The sequence below is a fragment of the Lepus europaeus genome, chromosome 5, assembly GCF_033115175.1.
Source record: "Lepus europaeus isolate LE1 chromosome 5, mLepTim1.pri, whole genome shotgun sequence".
Classification (NCBI taxonomy): domain Eukaryota; kingdom Metazoa; phylum Chordata; class Mammalia; order Lagomorpha; family Leporidae; genus Lepus; species Lepus europaeus.
Window position 1 is genome coordinate 90419848 of NC_084831.1, and position 19309 is coordinate 90439156.

The following is a 19309-nucleotide window of genomic DNA, read 5'->3' on the forward strand; positions in this document are numbered from 1 at the left end:
GGCGAATGGGAAGAGTACTGGCAAGGCAGCCACCCACTGAGTAAATTTCCCAAAAGTGAGTGCTATTTAAAACTTAAAAAAAAAAAAAACAAAACAAAACAAAAAAAAAACCCAACCCAAGGGCTGGCATTGTGGCATACCAAGTTAAGCCTCTGCCTGCTGTGTTGGCATCCTGTATGGGTGCCAGCTTGAGACCTGGGTGCTCCACTTCCCTCCAGCTCCCTGCTAATGTGCCTGGGAAAGCAGCGGAAGATGGCCCATGTGCTTGAGCCCCTGCCACCCATGTGGGAGACCGGATGAAATACCTGGCTTCTGGCTTCAGCCAGGCCTAGTCCAGCATTGTGGCCATTTGGGGAGTAAACCAGAGGATGCAAGATCTGTCTGCCTCTCCCTCTCTATAAATCTGCCTTTCAAATAAATGAAATAAATATTTTTTAAAAACTTTAAAGAAAACACCCACTATGCTACCAAAATTCAAATCGAGACTGTAGGCCAGCGCCGTGGCTCAATAGGCTAATCCTCCACCTTGCGGTGCCAGCACACTGGGTTCTAGTCCCAGTCGGGGCGCCGGATTCTGTCCCGGTTGCCCCTCTTCCAGGCCAGCTTTCTGCTGTGGCCCAGGAAGGCAGTGGAGGATGGCCCAAGTCCTTGGGCCCTGCACCCCATGGGAGACCAGGAGAAGCACCTGGCTCCTGCCATGGGATCAGCACGGTGGCCATTGGAGGGTGAACCAATGGCAAAGGAAGACCTTTCTCTCTGTCTCTCTCTCTCTCACTGTCCACTCTGCCTGTCAAAAAACAAACAAAAAAATCGAGACTGTTAGACACATAGAAAAGGGAGTTCATTAGTGTAGCTTTTTTATTTTATTTAACCAATGGTGAAGATTCAGCTTACCTCACTGCCATATCCACCATATTAAACATCTTTTGTCACTAAAATATCAGAGAAAATGACCCTTATAAAAGGAAAACGTTTATTAAACTCAATTTTGGAGATGCAATAAAAGATCAAGCAGCACCACTGGTTCGGCATCTGACAAGGATGCAAGGAAGGAGGGGGCATCACCCAGTCCAGTCAGGAAGCAGAGAGCGAGCAGGCTGGCCCAACTGCTCTTATGACCAACACTCCAGGGAGAACTGCCCTCTGAGGGCACATCTTCAACACCAGAAGCACCTCCCCATAGGCCCACATCTTAAATACCATATATCCAGTAAAGTTTCCCCTTCCCGGTACCATTAACTCATGGCTTTGCATGAGTTTGAGAGCCAGCTCTTTTCCAAACCATGGCATCTACTTTCCCTTTCACATCCCCAAATGTTAGGCCCTAAATATTCAAACCGAATCCCTATAATGCGGGAGCAGCACCCACCCTTTCATCTGTCTCCCTTAGCCCACGATGTCCTTGCCTGCCCTTTATCAAAAGTAATTCACTGCATTGAGAGAGTCCTATAGCTGGCCCAAAACAATTCTAATCACCAGATTCAAGACGTCATTGGCTGCTCCTCTTCCCAGCCAGCTCTCTGCTATGGCCTGGGAAAGCAGAAGATGGGCCCCTGCACCCACGTGGGAGACCCGGAAGAAGCTCCTGGCTCCTGGCTTCTGATGGAGGCAGCTTTGGCCAATGCAGCCATTGGGGGCGTGAACCAGCGGATGGAAGACCTTTCTCTCTGTCTCTCCCTCTAACGCCTACCTCTCAAATAAATAAATAAATCCTAAAAAAAAAAAAAAATGATTTGTTTTTGCAATAGATAAAGCCCCGTTGATAACTGTTTAGGGGAATTCGAGATCCAGGCAGAGAAATTCCAGGTCTGGAGCAGAAGGTTATTACCCCCTCCTCCACCAAAGACGAACGGAAGCCCATCTAGACCTAAGAAATTCCCTAAAGAGAACAGCATCATTGACCAATCAAAGGATAGTCACAAGCACCACTGACCAACCAGGAACCTGGGCAAACCCAGTTTAGGGGGTTCCATAGCAACACCTCCAACTTGTAGTTCGAGGTGTTGTTCAGCAGTACCGTGTGTAGCATTATTTAGTACAAACTCTAATAGCTCACTCACCATGGATCAATATCCATCCCCAGGTCGTTGTGAATATTTCCTGCAGGTGCGAGCTAATCAACACCACAAATGAAGCGCACCTTTTCCTACACCTGGCATGGTACTACAGGCTTGGAAGCAAGCGCCTGTTTCAGATGAGTTTTTGCTTCAGAAAGTGGTGTTTTTACTACCCGCTAGTCTTGTTCCACGGGGTAAAGATTTTTGTTTTAAAGGTTGGAGAAGGTCTGCCTGGGAGGGAAGCTGTACACTACCTCCTCCCGGGCCCGCAGAAGCCAAGGATAGCCAAACTGGGACTAGGATTGGAGGGCAAAGTGGAGGCTGCATGGGGGCAGGCCTGCAGCCCGGACCCACCCCAGGACAGATGGTGGGGAATATTGGGAAGAGTCCCTCCCACACAGCCAGGCGGAAATCCCGGGGCGTCACGCTCAGCAGCTGCGGCGGCCCAGCTCCCAGAGGGCGGCAGGCGGAGGGAGCCAGGCGTGCGAAGGCGCGGAGGAGGCCACGGCGCCGGCGCCCACTCCCCCTCGTCCCCGCGCCCCGCCGCTCGCCTCCCGCTGCCGGGCGCCGGCGCGCTCGGCTCTTTCCGCCGCCGCCGCTGCCGCGCGCTGCCCCGTGCGCTCCGGCACCTTCGGCAATTTCCGTCGGGCCTCGGCCGCCATTTTCTCGCCGCTTGTGTGGCTCGCTGGCTGCGTGGCTCGGTTCTTGTGAGCGAAGCTTTGTCCGGTTCGGCAATGGACGGGTACGTAGCCGGGCCGGCGAGGAGATGTGTGTGAGAGAAGAGTTGGGCCGTCGTTCGGCTCGGTCCGGGGTCGGGCAGAAACCCTCCGGCGGCCCCTCCCAGGGCTGGGCTGCCGTTACCCAACCCCCGCCCCATCGCACACACCCCTCCCTTTGCTTCCCCAGGCAGGCTGTGGTGGGAAAAACGGAGAAGAAAGGAGGGCTCGGAGGCTGGGGAGGCTTCGGGGAGGTGGCGGGGGGACGACCCCGGCGGGCGCAGCCGGCACCGGCCGGGCGGCGGGGGTGGGGGGTGGGGAGGGAACCCCAGAACGTCTTGCTCGTCCCTGCCCCCCCCCCCCCACCTCGGAGCCATTTCGATGCGTTCTTGGGGACCCGAACCCTGGGCTGGCGGCGCCAGGGCGGGCAGGCGCTGGCCTGTGTGTAGGGGGGGCCCGCTGGGCAGAGGAGAGGGGCGCCCCGGCTGCAGCCCCGGCCATCCTCAGCCGCCGCGGCCTCGCCCGGCCCGCCCTGGCCGGGAGAGATGCCGCTGGCGGGAGCTCCGGGGAAAGCCGAGCGGGAGCCGCGGAGGAAGGGGGAGGGCGGCGGCGGCGGGAGGAAGGGGGAGGGCAGATGTCAGAGTCCTTTGTTTTCATTTGGGTCTGGGAGTGGGGGCGGGAGGCCGAAAGAATTGCTTTTGTGTGCGGCCTAAGAACGTTTCAGAAGCCCTTGGCGTAAAGAGCCCACAAATTAAATCGTCTGGGGAAAAAAAAAAAACAAACAAAGTGTTGGAGGTCGACGTCAGTCACATGGGCAGAAGCCCACAGCCATGGCAGGCAGCGAGAGCACACAGTCAAACCCAGGGCCATCTCTTTAGCGATTTGGACCAGTTTCTGGGGGAAACAAAAAGCGCTCGGCGAAAGCCAGAAAGTGCTGCCCCTTGTTAAGAGCCTCAGCGTGAGGAGGGAATGCTGAGCGCGGTGAGGCCAGGGCGCGGGGAAGGGAGCGGGACCAGCGCCTGTGCCCCTAACAGTCCGCATCGCGAGGACTCAGCATTGCACTCATTGTTAGAACCGTGGGGGTGGGGGGCTCACTCTGGGCCCAGCGCACTACAGTGGCCAGCCGGTCCGGGGATGCAGAAACAGCTTCACCTGACAAGCATGTTTAGTAAGATCAGTTTAAGCAACTAGAGTTAGGTGGTTTTCAAAGATAGTCAATGGAGATGGTAGTAAAAGTTGATAGACTCATCGCACTTATATCAGAAGTTACTTAGAGATCATTTCCCAGATGAAACTTAGATCCAAGGAAGCTCAATATTGCCATAGAAGATGAACACAGAAATGGATGGCAGAAGTAACTTGCACTGAAACTCATGCTTCCCTGTTCTTAGATTTTATCAAGATTACCGGAGAGTTTGTGTTAAATCATTCTTTTAAGGCTAGTAACATTGCAGGGATGACACTTAGAGTGTTTCGGGTTTTGTTCTTTTTGGTATTAACAGCTTTTCAAAAAAAATAGTGTGTATTTGTCGGCCTTGACCATCTCTGTATTTGTTATCCATCTCTCTTGTGTCTGTAAGATTTATGAATGATAAAGTACCCTAAAAAGTTCTAGAGTCAAAACAGTGATTAGTAGAACAAGAGTTTGAAACTATTTATTTTTTTCCTTGCAGAATTGTCACTGAAGTTGCAGTTGGTGTGAAGGTAGGAAAAGATTATGCTTCAAACTAATATGAGAGCTGGGGTTGTTTGATAGCATAGTTAACAGGAAGTTTAAGGTCTCTTTGAAGACTGTAATATGGCTAACAAAACCCAAGTGTAAAATGTTTGTTTAGTTTGTAAAACTAGATTAGATATATAACCATAAAGTTGATGATCTAAAAAAACAAGTTTTTCTAGAACTGGCAATCTATAGGAATAACATTTTCAAGTAAATGTGAATGGTGTTTGTGACATTAAAAGCAATTTTTTTGTTAAGACTTCCTGTGAATATGAAACACTGCAAATTTACGAGGGGTGACAGTGGTTTGAAATGCATAAGTGATTTGACCTAAACTATATAATTCTGATTTTAAGCACTGTCCTTTGTTATAAAAATATTTTGTCAATTATAGGTCACATTAGAAAAGAGTTGTCCTCATGCCTAAAAGAAAACTGGACATTTAACTTCGAATTTGAGTCAGAAGAGCTTTATTACCTTTCTGTTCAAGGAAGATAAGACCTCATGGTAGAGATAGCTGAGAATCTTCTTTGCTCACTTTCTGACTAGGAAAACCACTCAAGCTTTAAACTTTGGTTCTAGTGCTTAAGTCTTTTGTTTCTTTGAATACCTGTACCTTTTAACATCATGACATATCATTTTTTGTTTGCAAGCTTATCTGCCCTCTTAGGGTATGATCCTTTGCTTTTAAATTTCCCCTGACACAGTGAATTTTCCTTTCCCTCTTCCCAAAGGTGAATAATCTTGAGAAAGAAGACTGTGCTTAGTCCAGTGATGCTTACTATTCTGAATGTTTTTTGAATTCTTAAATTGGGTCAGTAATGGTATAATTTTTTAGAATACTTTCAGATGTAGTTCTGTGTCTTCTTGCTTATTTTCTGTCCTCTGGATTGTGCTCTTAATGTTTAGGTTTGTGTGTTGAGTTCATATTTTGTAGATTGTGGGAGAAATAATGAGTATTTTGGGAAGGACTTATTTAGACCTATTTGACAATGGTGTTTTCCAAGTTGAGATAGTTATAGGATTTAAAGTAAAGAATAGCTCCAGAGCACAAAATGTAGATATAGTTACCATCCAAACAGATTTCTCATGTGAATTTTGTAAAAGCATAAATCATACAAGACTCTTTGGTAAAGGAACAAATGATGCAAGTTTGAGTTCTCCACTTGTGGATGAGAAAAGAAGGAAATCCGGAATGAGGAGGCCAGAAAGAAAGTGAAGAAATGATGTCCAGAAGTGATGTATTGGTTATACCAGTTTTCTGTGTTAGTAATTGAGGGGTAAATAATAATCACTTAAAAGGCCATTGTTTGCTCTGAAAGTTTGAGTAAAGTTAGTTTTACATAATTTTGTAGAGTAATAGGAATTTTTGCTTTGGTGTCATCTATGTCCAAGTAACTCAACTGTCTTCAAAATTAATGTATATATTTGTAAAAGAAAGTAATACTTAGACATATGTGTTTAACTAAAAATTCAAAGTGAAAATACTGTTCCCAGATTCATGGTTCTATTTCTTAAGTGTGGATCAATGGTATTAAGATTTTTTTCCTGAGAATATTAATGTACGTATTAACAAGTGTGTAAGTACCTTTAAAATACACAAGTGAATTAAATCTGTTCTGGTCCACCTCTTGCCTTTTTTTTTTTAAAAAAAAAAAATAGCTTTAGTGAGATACAATTTGATGTAAACTATATATTTCAAGTATACAATGCTTTGAAGTTAATGTATCTGCTTGTGAAGCTATCACCACAATTAAGATAAGTATCAATCAGGCCAGCGCCTTGGCTTAACAGGCTAATTCTCCACCTTGCAGCGCCTGCACACCGGGTTCTAGTCCCGGTCGGGGAGCCGGATTCTATCCCGGTTGCCCCTCTTCCAGGCCAGCTCTCTGCTATGGCCCGGGAAGGCAGTGGAGGATGGCCCAAGTCCTTGGGCCCTGCACCCGCATGGGAGACCAGGAGAAGCACCTGGCTCCTGGCTTCGGATCAGCACGATGTGCCGGCCGCAGCGGCCATTGGAGGGTGAACCAATGGCAAAAAGGAAGACCTTTCTCTCTGTCTCTCTCTCTCTCTCACTGTCCACTCTGCCTGTCAAAAAAAAAAAAAAAAAAAATCACTCAAAAATACTATCATGCCTCTTTTTAATCTGCTCTTCTCCCAAACAACCACTTTCTGTTAATATAGATTAGTTGCAGTGTTTTAGAATTTTAAATAAATAGAATAATACCATATGTACCCTTCTATTCACTCAATATAATTATTTTGAGATTCACCTATATTATTTCAGTAGTCTATTCCTTATTGTTGAATATAAAGTAATGTGCTATCTAGTCACCTTCATAGATGCTTGTGTTGTTTCCACATTGTGATTTCTTTTTCTTGAGGTGTATGGTTGGAATGGCTGGATTATATGGTAAACATATATTGAAGTTTTTAACAAACTGCTAGCTGTTTTCCTAAGTGGTGGTACCATTTTATTTTGCCAACAGTAGAGAATGAGAATTCTAGTTCCTCCACATCCTTTCCAGTGTACTTTTGATTAGTCTAATCAATATGAAGTGATATCTCATTGTGGTTTTAATTTGTATTTCTCTGATATCTATGATGTTGAACATCTGTTCATGTGCTTTTTGACAACTCGTAGTTATCTTTGGTGAAATATCTGTTTAAATCTTTTGCCCACTTTGTTTTACTAGGTTGTTTATTCTTTTACTGAATTTAGAGAGATTTTTATTCTGGATGCAGGCCCCTACCCATACTTATGATGTGCAAGTATTTTCTGCCACTTGTCTCATCATTCTCAACTGTATTTTTTGAAGAGCAGCAACTATTATGATAAACTCCCACTTACCACTATTTTTTTTAATGAATCATGAATTTAAGTGTCATATCTAAGACATTTTTAACATAAAGTCATAAAGACTATTTTGTTTATTTTCTGATAGAATTATTTTGGTTTGTTTGTGTTCCAGTTTGAGTTAATTTTAAAATTTTTATTTTTATTTTAGAGGGAGAGACAGCAGGAGCGCTTACCTGCTGGTTCATTCCCCAAATGCCTGCAGTTGGCTGAGGCTGGACCAGGCCAAAATTGGGAGCCTGGGTCTCCAGGTCTCTGACATGGTTGACAGGAACCCTGTCACTTGAGCCACTAGTGCTACCTCCCAGGGTCTGCATTAGCAGGAAACTGGAGCCAGGACTTGAACCCAGGTGCTCTGACACAGGATGCAGGCAATCTAAGGAGTATCTTAACCTTTAGACCAAATGTCTGCACCTGGAATAGAGGAAAATATGGGTTAGGACAGTGAAAAAGACAATTTTCTCCATTGAATTGGCTTTGCAGCTTTGCCAAAATCAAGTATGTATATGTGTTTGTATTTCTGAATTCTGCTCTTTTGACACATTCAGATTTATCTAGATGCCAGAAATGTACTCTCTTAATACCTGTAGCTTTATATTGAATCTTGAAATCAGATAGTCCTGGTCTTCCAAATTTGCTTTTTTTTTTTTTTAATTTTTTTTTTTAATTTTTTTTTTTTTGACAGGCAGAGTGGATAGTGAGAGAGAGAGACAGAGAGAAAGGTCTTCCTTTTTGCCATTGGTTCACCCTCCAGTGGCCGCCGCGGCTGGCGCATCTCGCTAATTCGAAGCCAGGAGCCAGGTGCTTCTCCTGGTCTCCCATGCGGGTGCAGGGCCCAAGCACTTGGGCCATCCTCCACTGCCTTCCCGGGCCATAGCAGAGAGCTGGCCTGGAAGAGGGGCAACCGGGATAGAATCCGGCTCCCCGACCGGGACTAGAACCCTGTGTGCCGGCGCTGCAAGGTGGAGGATTAGCCCGTTAAGCTACGGCGCCGGCTCCAAATTTGCTTTCAAAGTTGTTTGGGCTCTTCTGGGTCCTTTGCATTTTCATAAGTCACTTAAAAAAATTATTCTGGGATTTTATTGGTTTTGACTTGGATCTGTAGAGCAATTTGAGGAAAACTGATGTCTTAATATTGCTAAATCTTTCTACATAGGAACACAGTTTATCCTTTATTTATTTATTTATTTATTTATTTATGACAGGCAGAGTTAGAGACAGAAAGGAGAAAGGTCTTCCTTCCCTTGGTTCACCCTCCAAATGGCCGCTACAGCTGGCGCGCTTCACCGATCCGAAGCCAGGAGCCAGGCGCTTCCTCCTGGTCTCCCATACAGATGCAGGGCCCAAACACTTGGGCCATCCTCCACTGCCTTCCCGGGCCACAGCAGAGAGCTGGACTGGAAGAGGAGCAACCGGGACAGAATCCGGTGCTCCGACAGGGACTAGAACCTGGGGTGCCAGCGCTGCAGGTGGAGGATTAGCCTAGTGAGCCGTGGCGCTGGCTTTTATTTGCTTTTTACGATTGATTTATTCATTTCAAAGTTGGAGACAGAGATCTTCCAAATGTTGGATTATTCCCTAGTTGGCTGCGATGGCCAGGGCTGAGCCAGCCAAAGCCAGGAGACAGGATCTGCTTCTGGGTCTCCCACATGGGTGGCAGGGACCCAAACACTTGGGCAGTCTCTGCTTTTTCCAGGACATTTTTTTTTTTTTTTTTTTTTTTTGACAGGCAGAGTTAGAGAGAGAGAGAGAGAGAAAGGTCTTCCTACTGTTGGTTCACCCCTCAAGTGGCTGCCACGGTCAGCGCACCGTGCTGATCTGAAGCCAGGAGCCAGGTGCTTCTCCTGGTCTCCCATGGGGTGCAGGGCCCAAGGACTTGGGCCATCCTCCACTGCCTTCCCAGGCCACAGCAGAGAGTTGGACTGGAAGAGGAGCAACCAGACTAGAACCCAGTGCCCATTAGTTTTGAGCTCTTTCTATCATTAGATTCAATGTGTTTTTTTTTTTTTAATTTTATTTATTTATTTAGACAGGCAGAGTGGATAGTGAGAGAGAGACAGAGAAAGGTCTTCCTTTTTGCCGTTGGTTCACCCTCCAATGGCCACTGTGGCCGGCGCATCGCGCTGATCCGAAGCCAGGAGCCAGGTGCTTCTCCTGGTCTCCCATGTGGGTGTAGGGCCCAAGCACTTGGGCCATCCTCCACTGCCTTCCCGGGCCATAGCAGAGAGCTGGCCTGGAAGAGGGGCAACTGGGATAGAATCCAGCGCCCCAACTGGGACTAGAACCCGTTGTGCCGGCACCGCAAGGCGGAGGATTAGCCTGTTAAGCCACGGCGCCAGCCAATTTAATGTGTTTTTTATAAGTAGCATGAAGATGGGGCATCCTTTTTAAAGAAACTTGAGAGGCAGAGAGAGGAGAGTGATAGAGCTTGCTTGTGCTGGAGAACATCTCCTGTCTGAAGGTTCACTCCCCAGATGCCTACAATAGCCAAAGCTGGACCAGGGCTGAGGCTGGAGCTAGGACATAACACAGATATTACTTAGATGGGTAGCAGGAACCCAAGTACTGGAACCATCACTGCTGCCTTCCAGGGTCTGTGTTGGCAGGAACCTGGAGTTAGGAGCCAGAGCCAGGAATTGAACCTAGGTATTTAAATGTGGGACATAGGTGTCTTAATTGCTAAGCTAAATGCCTACCACCTGAACAACTTGCCTTTTTTATATTAAATAATTAATGTGAGAGGCAGAGAAAGACATAGAACTCCCATCTATCCGCTGGTTCATTTGCCAGCTACCCATGATGGCTGAGGCTAGGGAGGTGGCAGGAACTCGGTCCTGGTCTTCCACATGGGTGGCAGGAACTGAATTCTTGGAGACATTAACTGGTGCCTCCCAGGGTCAACAGTATCAGGAAGCTGGAGTCAGGAGCAGAACCTGGACTAAAACCCAAGCACTTTGGTAATGGCTTCTCCACCTCTAGGCTAAATGCTTCACCCAAGGGGGCTTGCTTTTTATGTATTCTTACAACCTCTTGGTTATTAAAACCATTTACATCTATCTAATGTTAATATTAGAATGGTTTTGGGATGGCACTGTGGTTTGGTGGGTAAAGCCACACTGGCAGTGCCGGCATCCCATATAGGCGCTGGTTCTGGTCTCAGCTGCTCCACTTCCTATCCAGCTCTCTGCTATGGCCTGGGAAAGCAGTAGAGGATGGCCCAAGTAGTTAGGCCCCTGCACCTTCATGGGAGACATGGAAGAAGCTCTGGCTTCAGATCGGCACAGCTCCGGCTGTTGTGGCCATTTGGTGAGTGAACCAGCTGATGGAAAACTTTCTCTCTCTCCCTCTGCCTTGTAGCTCTGCTTTTCAAATAAATCTTTAAAAAAATATTAGAATAATTTTAATACAACCACTTAACTATTTTGTCCTTTTTGTTCTTTGTTTCCCTTCTTTTCTGTTTGGATTTTTTTTTTTTTTTTTTGGTTCTGTTTTATCTGTTACTGGTAGATCAGCTATAACTCTTGTTTTAGTGGCTACTTTAGGTTGTAAAGCATGCATTTATAATTTACCAAAGTGTCAAGGGATATTTATACCAGCTTCACATACACTGTGTGAACATAATTGCATGCTTTATATTTGCCCTCTTGGCCTGCTATTGTTACATGTACTTGATTAACTAATATGATTCTATACGTTACTTTGGATAGTAAATTTTAAAAGATTTGAATAATGGTACAATATTTTTTACATTACCTGTAATATAGTTGTTCACATACATTTAATAAGACCTGGAGCCTTTTTTTGCAGATTTCTGGATTTCTCTCTGTACAGCTCTCTTTTCTAGTCCTTTACCATGCAGACTTCTCAGTTCAAGTAGTCTTTGAGGCTCTACATCTAAGATGTGCTGTGGCCTGGTCTCACAGCGTAGTAAACGGAGACAAACATGGACTGATCTCATTTCTTTTCTGACTCTTTGGGATCATTGTCTATCATTGCCTGATGAGCAGTGCTTTGAAAACCTATTGTTTACAAATTTGTATGATTTTTGAGTTATTTCAGCAGGGCATACCTAGTTGATAGTAGTCCATCTTTGGTTGAAAGTACTCCATCTTGGCTGGATGTGGAAATCCTGTCAGGTTTTTTTTTTTTCCCTATAACAATACAGTCTCAGTAGTGATCTATATCAGTCTTTGTTAATGACAGTAGAGGATACTCTTGTGGATTCATGGCAGTGTAGTTATTGGACATAATACATTTTTTTTTTTTTAAGATTTTATTTATTTGAAAGAGTTACAGAGAGAAGGAGAGGCACAGAGAGAGAGAGGTCTTTCATCCACTGGTACGTCCACTCCCCCCCAATTGGCCACAACGGCTGGAGCTATGCTGATCTGAAGCCTGGAGCCAGGAGCTAATTCCAGGTCTCCCATGAGGGTGCAGGAGGCCCAAGGACTTGGGCCATCTTGTATTGCTTTCCCAGGCCATAGCAGAGAGCTGTATCAGAAGTGGAGCAGCCTGGTTGTAAGCCGATGCCCATATGGGATGCCGGCACTGCAGGTGGAGGTTTTACCCGTTACGCCACAGCACCGGCGCCTGGACATAATACAATTTAATTCCTAATATTGACAAATTTTGATTCTAGTTTACAGTTAAGAGGTATGGGAATAATTAAAGTAAAAATGCTGTGTCAGATGAAATTTATGATTAAAAAGTTTTTAAAAACCACAATGCCAAATTACTCATTTGTTTTCCGTAATTGCACATGGGAACACATGTGTTTCTACACCCTTCTCAATTCTAGAGCTCATCAAAATTTAGAACATCAGCTGGTTTTAGACTTAATAAAAGTATTTTGCAATTTACATTTTGAAATTAATGAGATTTTTCTTTACTTAATATATACTAAATTGATCTTCTGTATATAAAGATAATTGAAAAAGAATCTTGATGTGAATGGGATGGGAGAGGGAGCAGGAGATGGGAGGGTTGCGGGTGGGAGGGAAGTTATAGGGTCGGGGGGAAGCCACTGTATTCCAAAAGCTATATATACTTTGGAAATTTATATTTATTAAATAAAAGTTTAAAAAAAAGAAATTAATGAGATTTTTAATTCGGTGTTTTTCCTGTGGACTAACCTTTTGTGTATTTGACCTATTCTAATGGTTCTTTATTTGCTCTGGCTTTTTTAAAGTGTTTTTTTTGTTGTTGTTGTTGTTGTTTGCTTTTATTTGTTTTTTTAATTTGAAAGGCAGACTTAGAGTGAGAAAGAGATCCTCTACTTGTCATTCTCTTCCCCAAATGGCTGCAACAGCTGGGGCTGGGCCAGGGCCAGGCCCAAGCCTGCTGCCTGGAACTCCAGCCAGGCCTCCCAGGTGGGTGGCAGAGGCCAAGTACTTGGGCCATCTTCTGCTTCGGGAAGGCACATTAGCAGGGAGCTGGATCAGAAATGGAGCAGCAAGGGCTTGAACCGACATTCATGTGGAATGCCAGCTTTGCAGACAGCAGCTTACCCTGCTATGCCATATGCCAACTCTTTGTATAAAAAGAAAATTGATTTCATGTGCATTGTAGGTTCTTTTTCTTGGAGCTTTTTACTTTTTGATATGTATACACAAACAATGTTGGGTATATAGATATTTCGAATGTTAGGTGTATAGATATTTTTGAATTATTAAGCATAATTTCAGGTTTTGTTGTCTTTCATATTTAAATGTTATTAGCCTCAGTTTCTTTATCTTTCAATTTCAGATTTTCAATTGTAAAGATTAAATGTGATTTTACTTAAAAACTGTTTTCTGTAACCCAGGTTCTCAGTTAATGTTACAGAATATCCAAGTTTTGTAGCATTTGGATATGTTGAAATCTGATTTTCTATTTTTAAAAATTTGCTGTAGTTATCTCTCATTGATTTTAGACTTTCTTTTTGGTTATCTTAGTGAAACTGCTAGGCAAGAAAGGAAATTTGTGAGTCCTTAATGGAGATTTGTTGAATTTCTTTAAGGATTTATTTATTTGAAAGGCAGAGTTTTGGCGAGGCAGAGGTAGAGGCAGAGAAAGAGATCTTCCATCCACTGGTTCACTTCCCAAGTGGCTGCAAAGGCCAACACTGGACTAATTTGAAGCCAGGAGCTAGGAGCTTCTTCTAGGTCTCCCACCACATGGGTGCAGGGGCCCAAGCATTTGAGCCATCCTTTACTGCTGTCCCAGGCCATTAGCAGGTAGCTGGATTGGAAGGGGAGCAGCTGGGTGTTGTACTGGTGTCCCATGGGATGTTGCCACTGCAGGCGGTGGCTTTATGTGCTATGCCTCAGCGCCAGCTCCATTGTTAACTTTTTAGATGCAGATTTTAAGTGTGGCAAAAATTTTTAGAAGTTTTTTGTTTTTAGTAGGTTAACTACATCAAGATGATATAAGTAAACAACTAACAAAAGATTGATTTGTTAAAGTAAGTTTTTCTAAATTGTGTTTTACTAGTATCCTGAAAGCATTGCTTATACACAGGTTAAGTTCTAATATGGCTATTGAACCCATTATCATTGGCTTGCTTAGCTAATTTGCAGTTAAATAATACTAAGCATAACTGTTTTTGTGATAGTTGACTATAACTATTTGTAATAGATACATTATTCAAGCTTTGGATTAAGGTTTTTAGATTTTAATTTTTCGTAAAATGATTTTCTTAATGCTAGGGTATTTTAATTAGAATTTCAGTTTACAAACAGAATGTGTCTACTAAATGAAAGTACTGTATTAGAAGCAGTTGATTGAATGACGTTTAAGACAGTATGTGCTCCTTGAGAGCAGAGATCTTACTTGTTTTTTGTTTCTCCATCATTAATAATGCATGTACAATACTAAGTATGTACTCAACTAACATTTGATGTCTTGAGAAAGTGTCAAGGGTTTCAGTATGCTTGTAATCTCTGAGCTCTTTATTGTGGATAAGGTAAATACCAGTTGTTTTGTAAAAGATTAATTTCTGCTGAAGATACAAAAGATTATATCTTTCAGGACCTCATCTAATTGGAGAGAGTTAAGTACCTTAGGTTTTAAGTGCAGTATGGGTACAGCAAGAGAGAAGAGTTTTGTTTCATAGAATCAGTAAGTTTCGTTGAAGTGGTGGGCTGTGATCTATGCTTTGGATATAAGTTGAGGCATGGTGGAGGGAGTAGAGATCAATACAATTTGAGGGACTGACAGAACCGAACTTGTGTTGGTAGATTAGTGCACATCCATAGTCATTGAGTAATGAGTAATTTGGCTGTTTTTCCAAAAGGAATTTTTTTTTTTAAAGGGAAAAGGTTTATTGTCAGGTGGGGGAAACCTCCTTGTGCACAGAGAGAACAACCCAAAAGAATATTGAGCAGAAATCATGCCAAATACAAACAAGGTGAAGGAAAATTATTATAAGTATTCTTGAGAGTAGTACATATACACACAAAAGCTGGATACCATGTCTTCCAAAAAAAATTTCACAAAATGTCACTTATTACCAAAACTGAATAGAAAATCGGATTAAATCTGCAAGTCTAAATGGCAGTGTTCTGGAAATATAGAGACCATTTAAATCACAACATAATAATGCAGTTGGTAACACAAACTGAGCATCTCTGAAACCAAACAGCCAGTTTTCTTCAACAAATAAAATATAGTTTTAAAAAAGTGATGGAGAGAGAATTTATAGGTTAAAAGACATTTAAGAGGAATTATCAACTTATTGAATGTGTTGATCTTGTCTCATCCTGATCTTCTCTCCATTAAAAACTCTACAAAAATAGCCATCTTTTTTGTATGTTTTTAAATTGTTTTTTGGAGATATTAGAAATTTTAACACAAAGTTACATTTGATATTAGTGTAATTTTTCTTGGTGTGCTAACCATATTGTTTTATTTGAAAAAAATGGAGAATGGGTCAGAAGTATTTACAGATAAAATAATATGGATATCTGGAATTTGTGTCAATAATGTGACGAGAAAAGTAGAAAGTGGATATGGTAGTTTTTGCTGTGGGTTGCTAATGAATGCTGGACTGATGATAGAATTCGTATGGGTCATGATACTGTGGTGTCTACCATTGGCCTCAGTTATAAAAAGAATAACTATTTAAAAAACTTTTAAAAAGTTATCTTGTAATAACTTTGATGTTATTGCTTTTAAAGTAAAAATATTGTTTAACCATCTTAAGTATACTTACAACTGAATTTAAAAAGCAGTAACAGTTTAGCAACACAAATAGACCAATACTTTGACAAAAAGTTCAGATTTTTTCCAAAGTTTTTGGTTACTCAGTTACTCAGTTACTCAGTTACTCAGCAGTTTCTTAGAAAACTGCTTTCTTGAGAACCTGGAATTTTTCAGAATTGTATATCATTTTTGGATTCTCTTCTTTTATTGCTGATACTGAACATACGGTTTCTCCTGTTCATTTGTCTTACTAGAGAACTGAACTGAACTGTCCTTTCAAAGAATCAACTTTTGTATTCACTTCTTTCTGTTCCATGGTTCACTAATTTCTGTTATCGTTTTTCCTTTTATGTCTTACACTGGATTTATTTTGCTGTTTGTGTGTGTGTGTGTTCATTTTATGTTCACAAATTCCTTGATGATGCTTAAAAATGCCTTCAAGGTTCAAGATGATAAAATGTTAGCTTTGGCAATAAATTTTTTTACTTTTGGAGTTCTTTTTTTTCTTTTTAAGCCTTGTTGTATATGCTTCAAAATATACCAAAATAGAGGGGATGGTAGAATGAAGCAAAGTAGATTTTGAGTTTCAAGAATACTACCCCAGCAACCTCCATTGTAATCAATGTGTAATTTTTGTTGTTTGTGTCATTTTGAAAGCAATAGCTTAAACATTTATTTTCTAGTCTGTAGCAGTGTTCATTCTTTTTAGAGTGCTTAGATTGTTTTCTCTTGGGTTCTTAACAGTAGCTTTGATACTTGTTTGAAGTATCATTTCTTGCTTCAGACCTTTAATCAACCCTTTTGTTAAAAGTCTTGGTTCTTGTAGGTGGGGAAGTGGTCCTTTGAGAACTCAGTACTGTGAGTCCCTAAGTGCTAATTGCTGTTAGGCTATTAATTGCTTCAAGGCCCTTTCAGTGAACAGGTAGCTTTTCTTTATTATTATTATTATTTTTTTTTTTTTTTGGTGATAGAATTACTAATGTACTTCTAAATTTCATGGAAAGGTAAATAGGTAAGTTTGGGTAAGGAAAAATTTTAAAATCCTTGCATATGGAGGATTTTTGAAAAGCTGTTATAAGAAATTTTTTTGAACCCAAATAAACATCATTTAATTCTATTTTTCCACATAATGTTTGAATTACCCTCTTAGATTGTGAGATCATTTGTCATTTCCAGTTCATATTTAAGATTATGGTTTTTACCTCTTTGATTTTTTTTTTTTTTTTTTTTTTTTTGGACAGAGTAGACAGTGTGAGAGAGAGACAGAGAGAAAGGTCTTCCTTTGCCGTTGGTTCACCCTCCAATGGGCGCCGCGGCCGGTGCGCTGCGGCCAGCGCACCGCGCTGATCCGAAGCCAGGAGCCAGGTGCTTCTCCTGGTCTCCCATGTGGGTGCAGGGCCCAAGGACTTGGGCCATCTTCCACTGCACTCCCGGGCCATAGCAGAGAGCTGGCCTGGAAGAGGGGCAACCCAGACAGAATCCGGCACCCCGACCAGGACTAGAACCCGGTGTGCTGGCGCCGCAGGCAGAGAATTAGCCTATTGAGCCGTGGCGCCGGCCTTTACCTCTTTGATTTTACATTTGTGTCTCAGTGTACTAAAAAATCTTAACTTGCTTATGTTGATGTTGTTACACATACACAAGAACACTAATTTTTTAAAACAGCAGTTATCATTGTTATCCTAATATTGTGATTTGAGTATAGTTTATGATTTCTTTGCAGTCATTTTTGTCAGTATATTTCACAAAGAATATAAAGTAAAAAGTTAAGTGAGATAATCTTTTGTGGGTCTACCCCCAGGGTGATGGGTTTGGTTTATTTTGGTTTTCATTTTTAGGGAGTTCTTCCCTTTTAACTAAATTTCCCAAAGTTGAAACTGTAGCCACAGTGAGAGAAGAGAAGTCTAGCTATCCTTAACCTTTGTATGGTCTACTTTGGTTTTTCTTTCCCATTACAGATATCTATTTTCCCATTAGTTTTTGGTTTATCTTTTTATTCAATATAAGCAAGTGTGAATTTCTTCCTACCATTTCATTCCTTCCAAAGAGATAAAAGGTAGCAAGGTATGTAAAATGTTTTGTCTTGGCTTTTTCAGTTAAATGAATATATCCTAGAGATCACCCATGGAGGTATATGGAAGATTTTCTCATTTCTTTGTACTGCTGCAGAGTTTCTTGTAGACTGATAGATATTTGAGGTTTTCCCCAACCTTCTAAAAGTTGTTCTATATAATCAATAACTTTGTGCAAATAAAATCTTGCTAGTATTAAAAAATGTTGGGGTTTCTTTAGAATAGACTGATGGGTCAATATATAACTACAAATGTAATTTTACTATATATTGCTAAGTTCTTTTTAGTGTAGACATTGTGTTTTGCTATTACATCAAGAAAGTATGGGTTCTTGTTTCTTCGTAGCCTGTCCAACAGAGCATAGTCTCAGAAGTTTGGAGTTTTGCCAGTTTGATTAATTTGTATTTGTTGGGGAGATGCTGTAGCATAGTAGGCCAAGCCTCAGCCTATGATACTGGATCCCATATGGGAGCCAGTTCCTGTCCTAGCTGCCATAAATTTTTTCTTAGTCTTTCCCATGTGGTTTTGTTGTGTAAACAAACAAAAAGTCTTCCTGGGTTCTGAACATATGGTTCAGAAGTATTTGGGGAGAAAAGAATTGGCATTTATATTGAATATCTACAGTCTGGATTTTATTATTATTAAAACAGTTTAACAGTGATTTGCATAGCAGTTACATTGTATGAGATATTGTAAGTTCTATAGAGATGATGTAGAGTGTATGGGAGGATGTGTGTAGATGCAAGTATGACATTTATATAAGGGATTTGCACACCCACCCATTTTGATATTTCAGGGCTCTTGGAATCAATTGTCCTTGTATATCTGTGAATATCTGTATTTACTTTAGGTTGTTTCAATTTTCTGAAAATGATGAACTTATGGTGTCTGACTTTTACTTTAATTTAGTAACTTCAGTAATTATCCATATTTTTGTGTACAGTTGTGTAATACTGCTGTGGAATACTTCCCTCTAAAAGACTACTTACTCTCTTCTTGGGATATCTGGGTTATTTAAAGTTTTTACTGTGAACATTTTTTCTTTGATTTCTCAAGCATTTATGCAAGAGTTTGAGAGTTTATATTTAAGGGTATATATTACTGGAATGTAGAGCATGTGAAACATTACAAGATATTGCCAAGTTATTTTCCAGTTTATTTTCTCATCCATAGTGTAGGCAAGTTCTTGGCTGTTTCAAATAATCTTCAATAGTGCTTGCCTTTAATTTTGTAATATTTGCCTATCTTGTGTATAGTGTCGTCTTTGGTCTTTCCATGTATTTCCCTGATTATTAATGAAATATATGTTTGGTTTTTACATTTATGGCCATTGGTGCTTCTCTTTTATGAAATTCTGTGGAAACACTGACTTGTGTCTTCTGCTTAATAAAAATTTGAATTTGCTATCTAACAGGTTTTAACTGGTTTTGTGTTATCATATAAATTGTGTTATAATTGCTGACTTTTCTTGGCTATTTGTGTTGCTGATATATCCTCTGAGGCTGTGATGCCTTTTCATGAATAGAAGATAATTAATTTTCATGTATCTTTAATATGGCTATGAGTTCCCATTGAATCCTAGTTAAAAATGATTTACATGATTCCATTCTTACCTACACATTTTAATTTTCCCTTGTTCCTTGGGACATCTTCCATAATGATTGTTGGAAGCCTTTAAAGCAGGCCTAAATCACAACTCTGAAGTT

The 19309-nt window shown here is 41.6% G+C and overlaps 1 protein-coding gene across 4 annotated transcripts in view; it reads left to right on the forward strand.

Moving 5' to 3' along the window:
- The first annotated feature begins 2652 nt into the window (after window positions 1-2652).
- The window catches only part of PTBP2 (polypyrimidine tract binding protein 2), an 81599-nt gene continuing 64942 nt past the window's right edge, over window positions 2653-19309 (forward strand). For 3 of the 4 annotated variants that reach the window (XM_062191799.1, XM_062191800.1, XM_062191801.1), the window contains exons 1-2: window positions 2654-2799; window positions 4447-4477. In XM_062191799.1, coding sequence (XP_062047783.1) covers window positions 2792-2799; window positions 4447-4477 — 39 coding nt within the window. In that variant the 5' untranslated portion in view covers window positions 2654-2791. Of the gene's footprint in view, window positions 2800-4446; window positions 4478-19309 lie in introns of all 4 variants that reach the window. The other variant, XM_062191798.1, reaches the window with a different exon arrangement.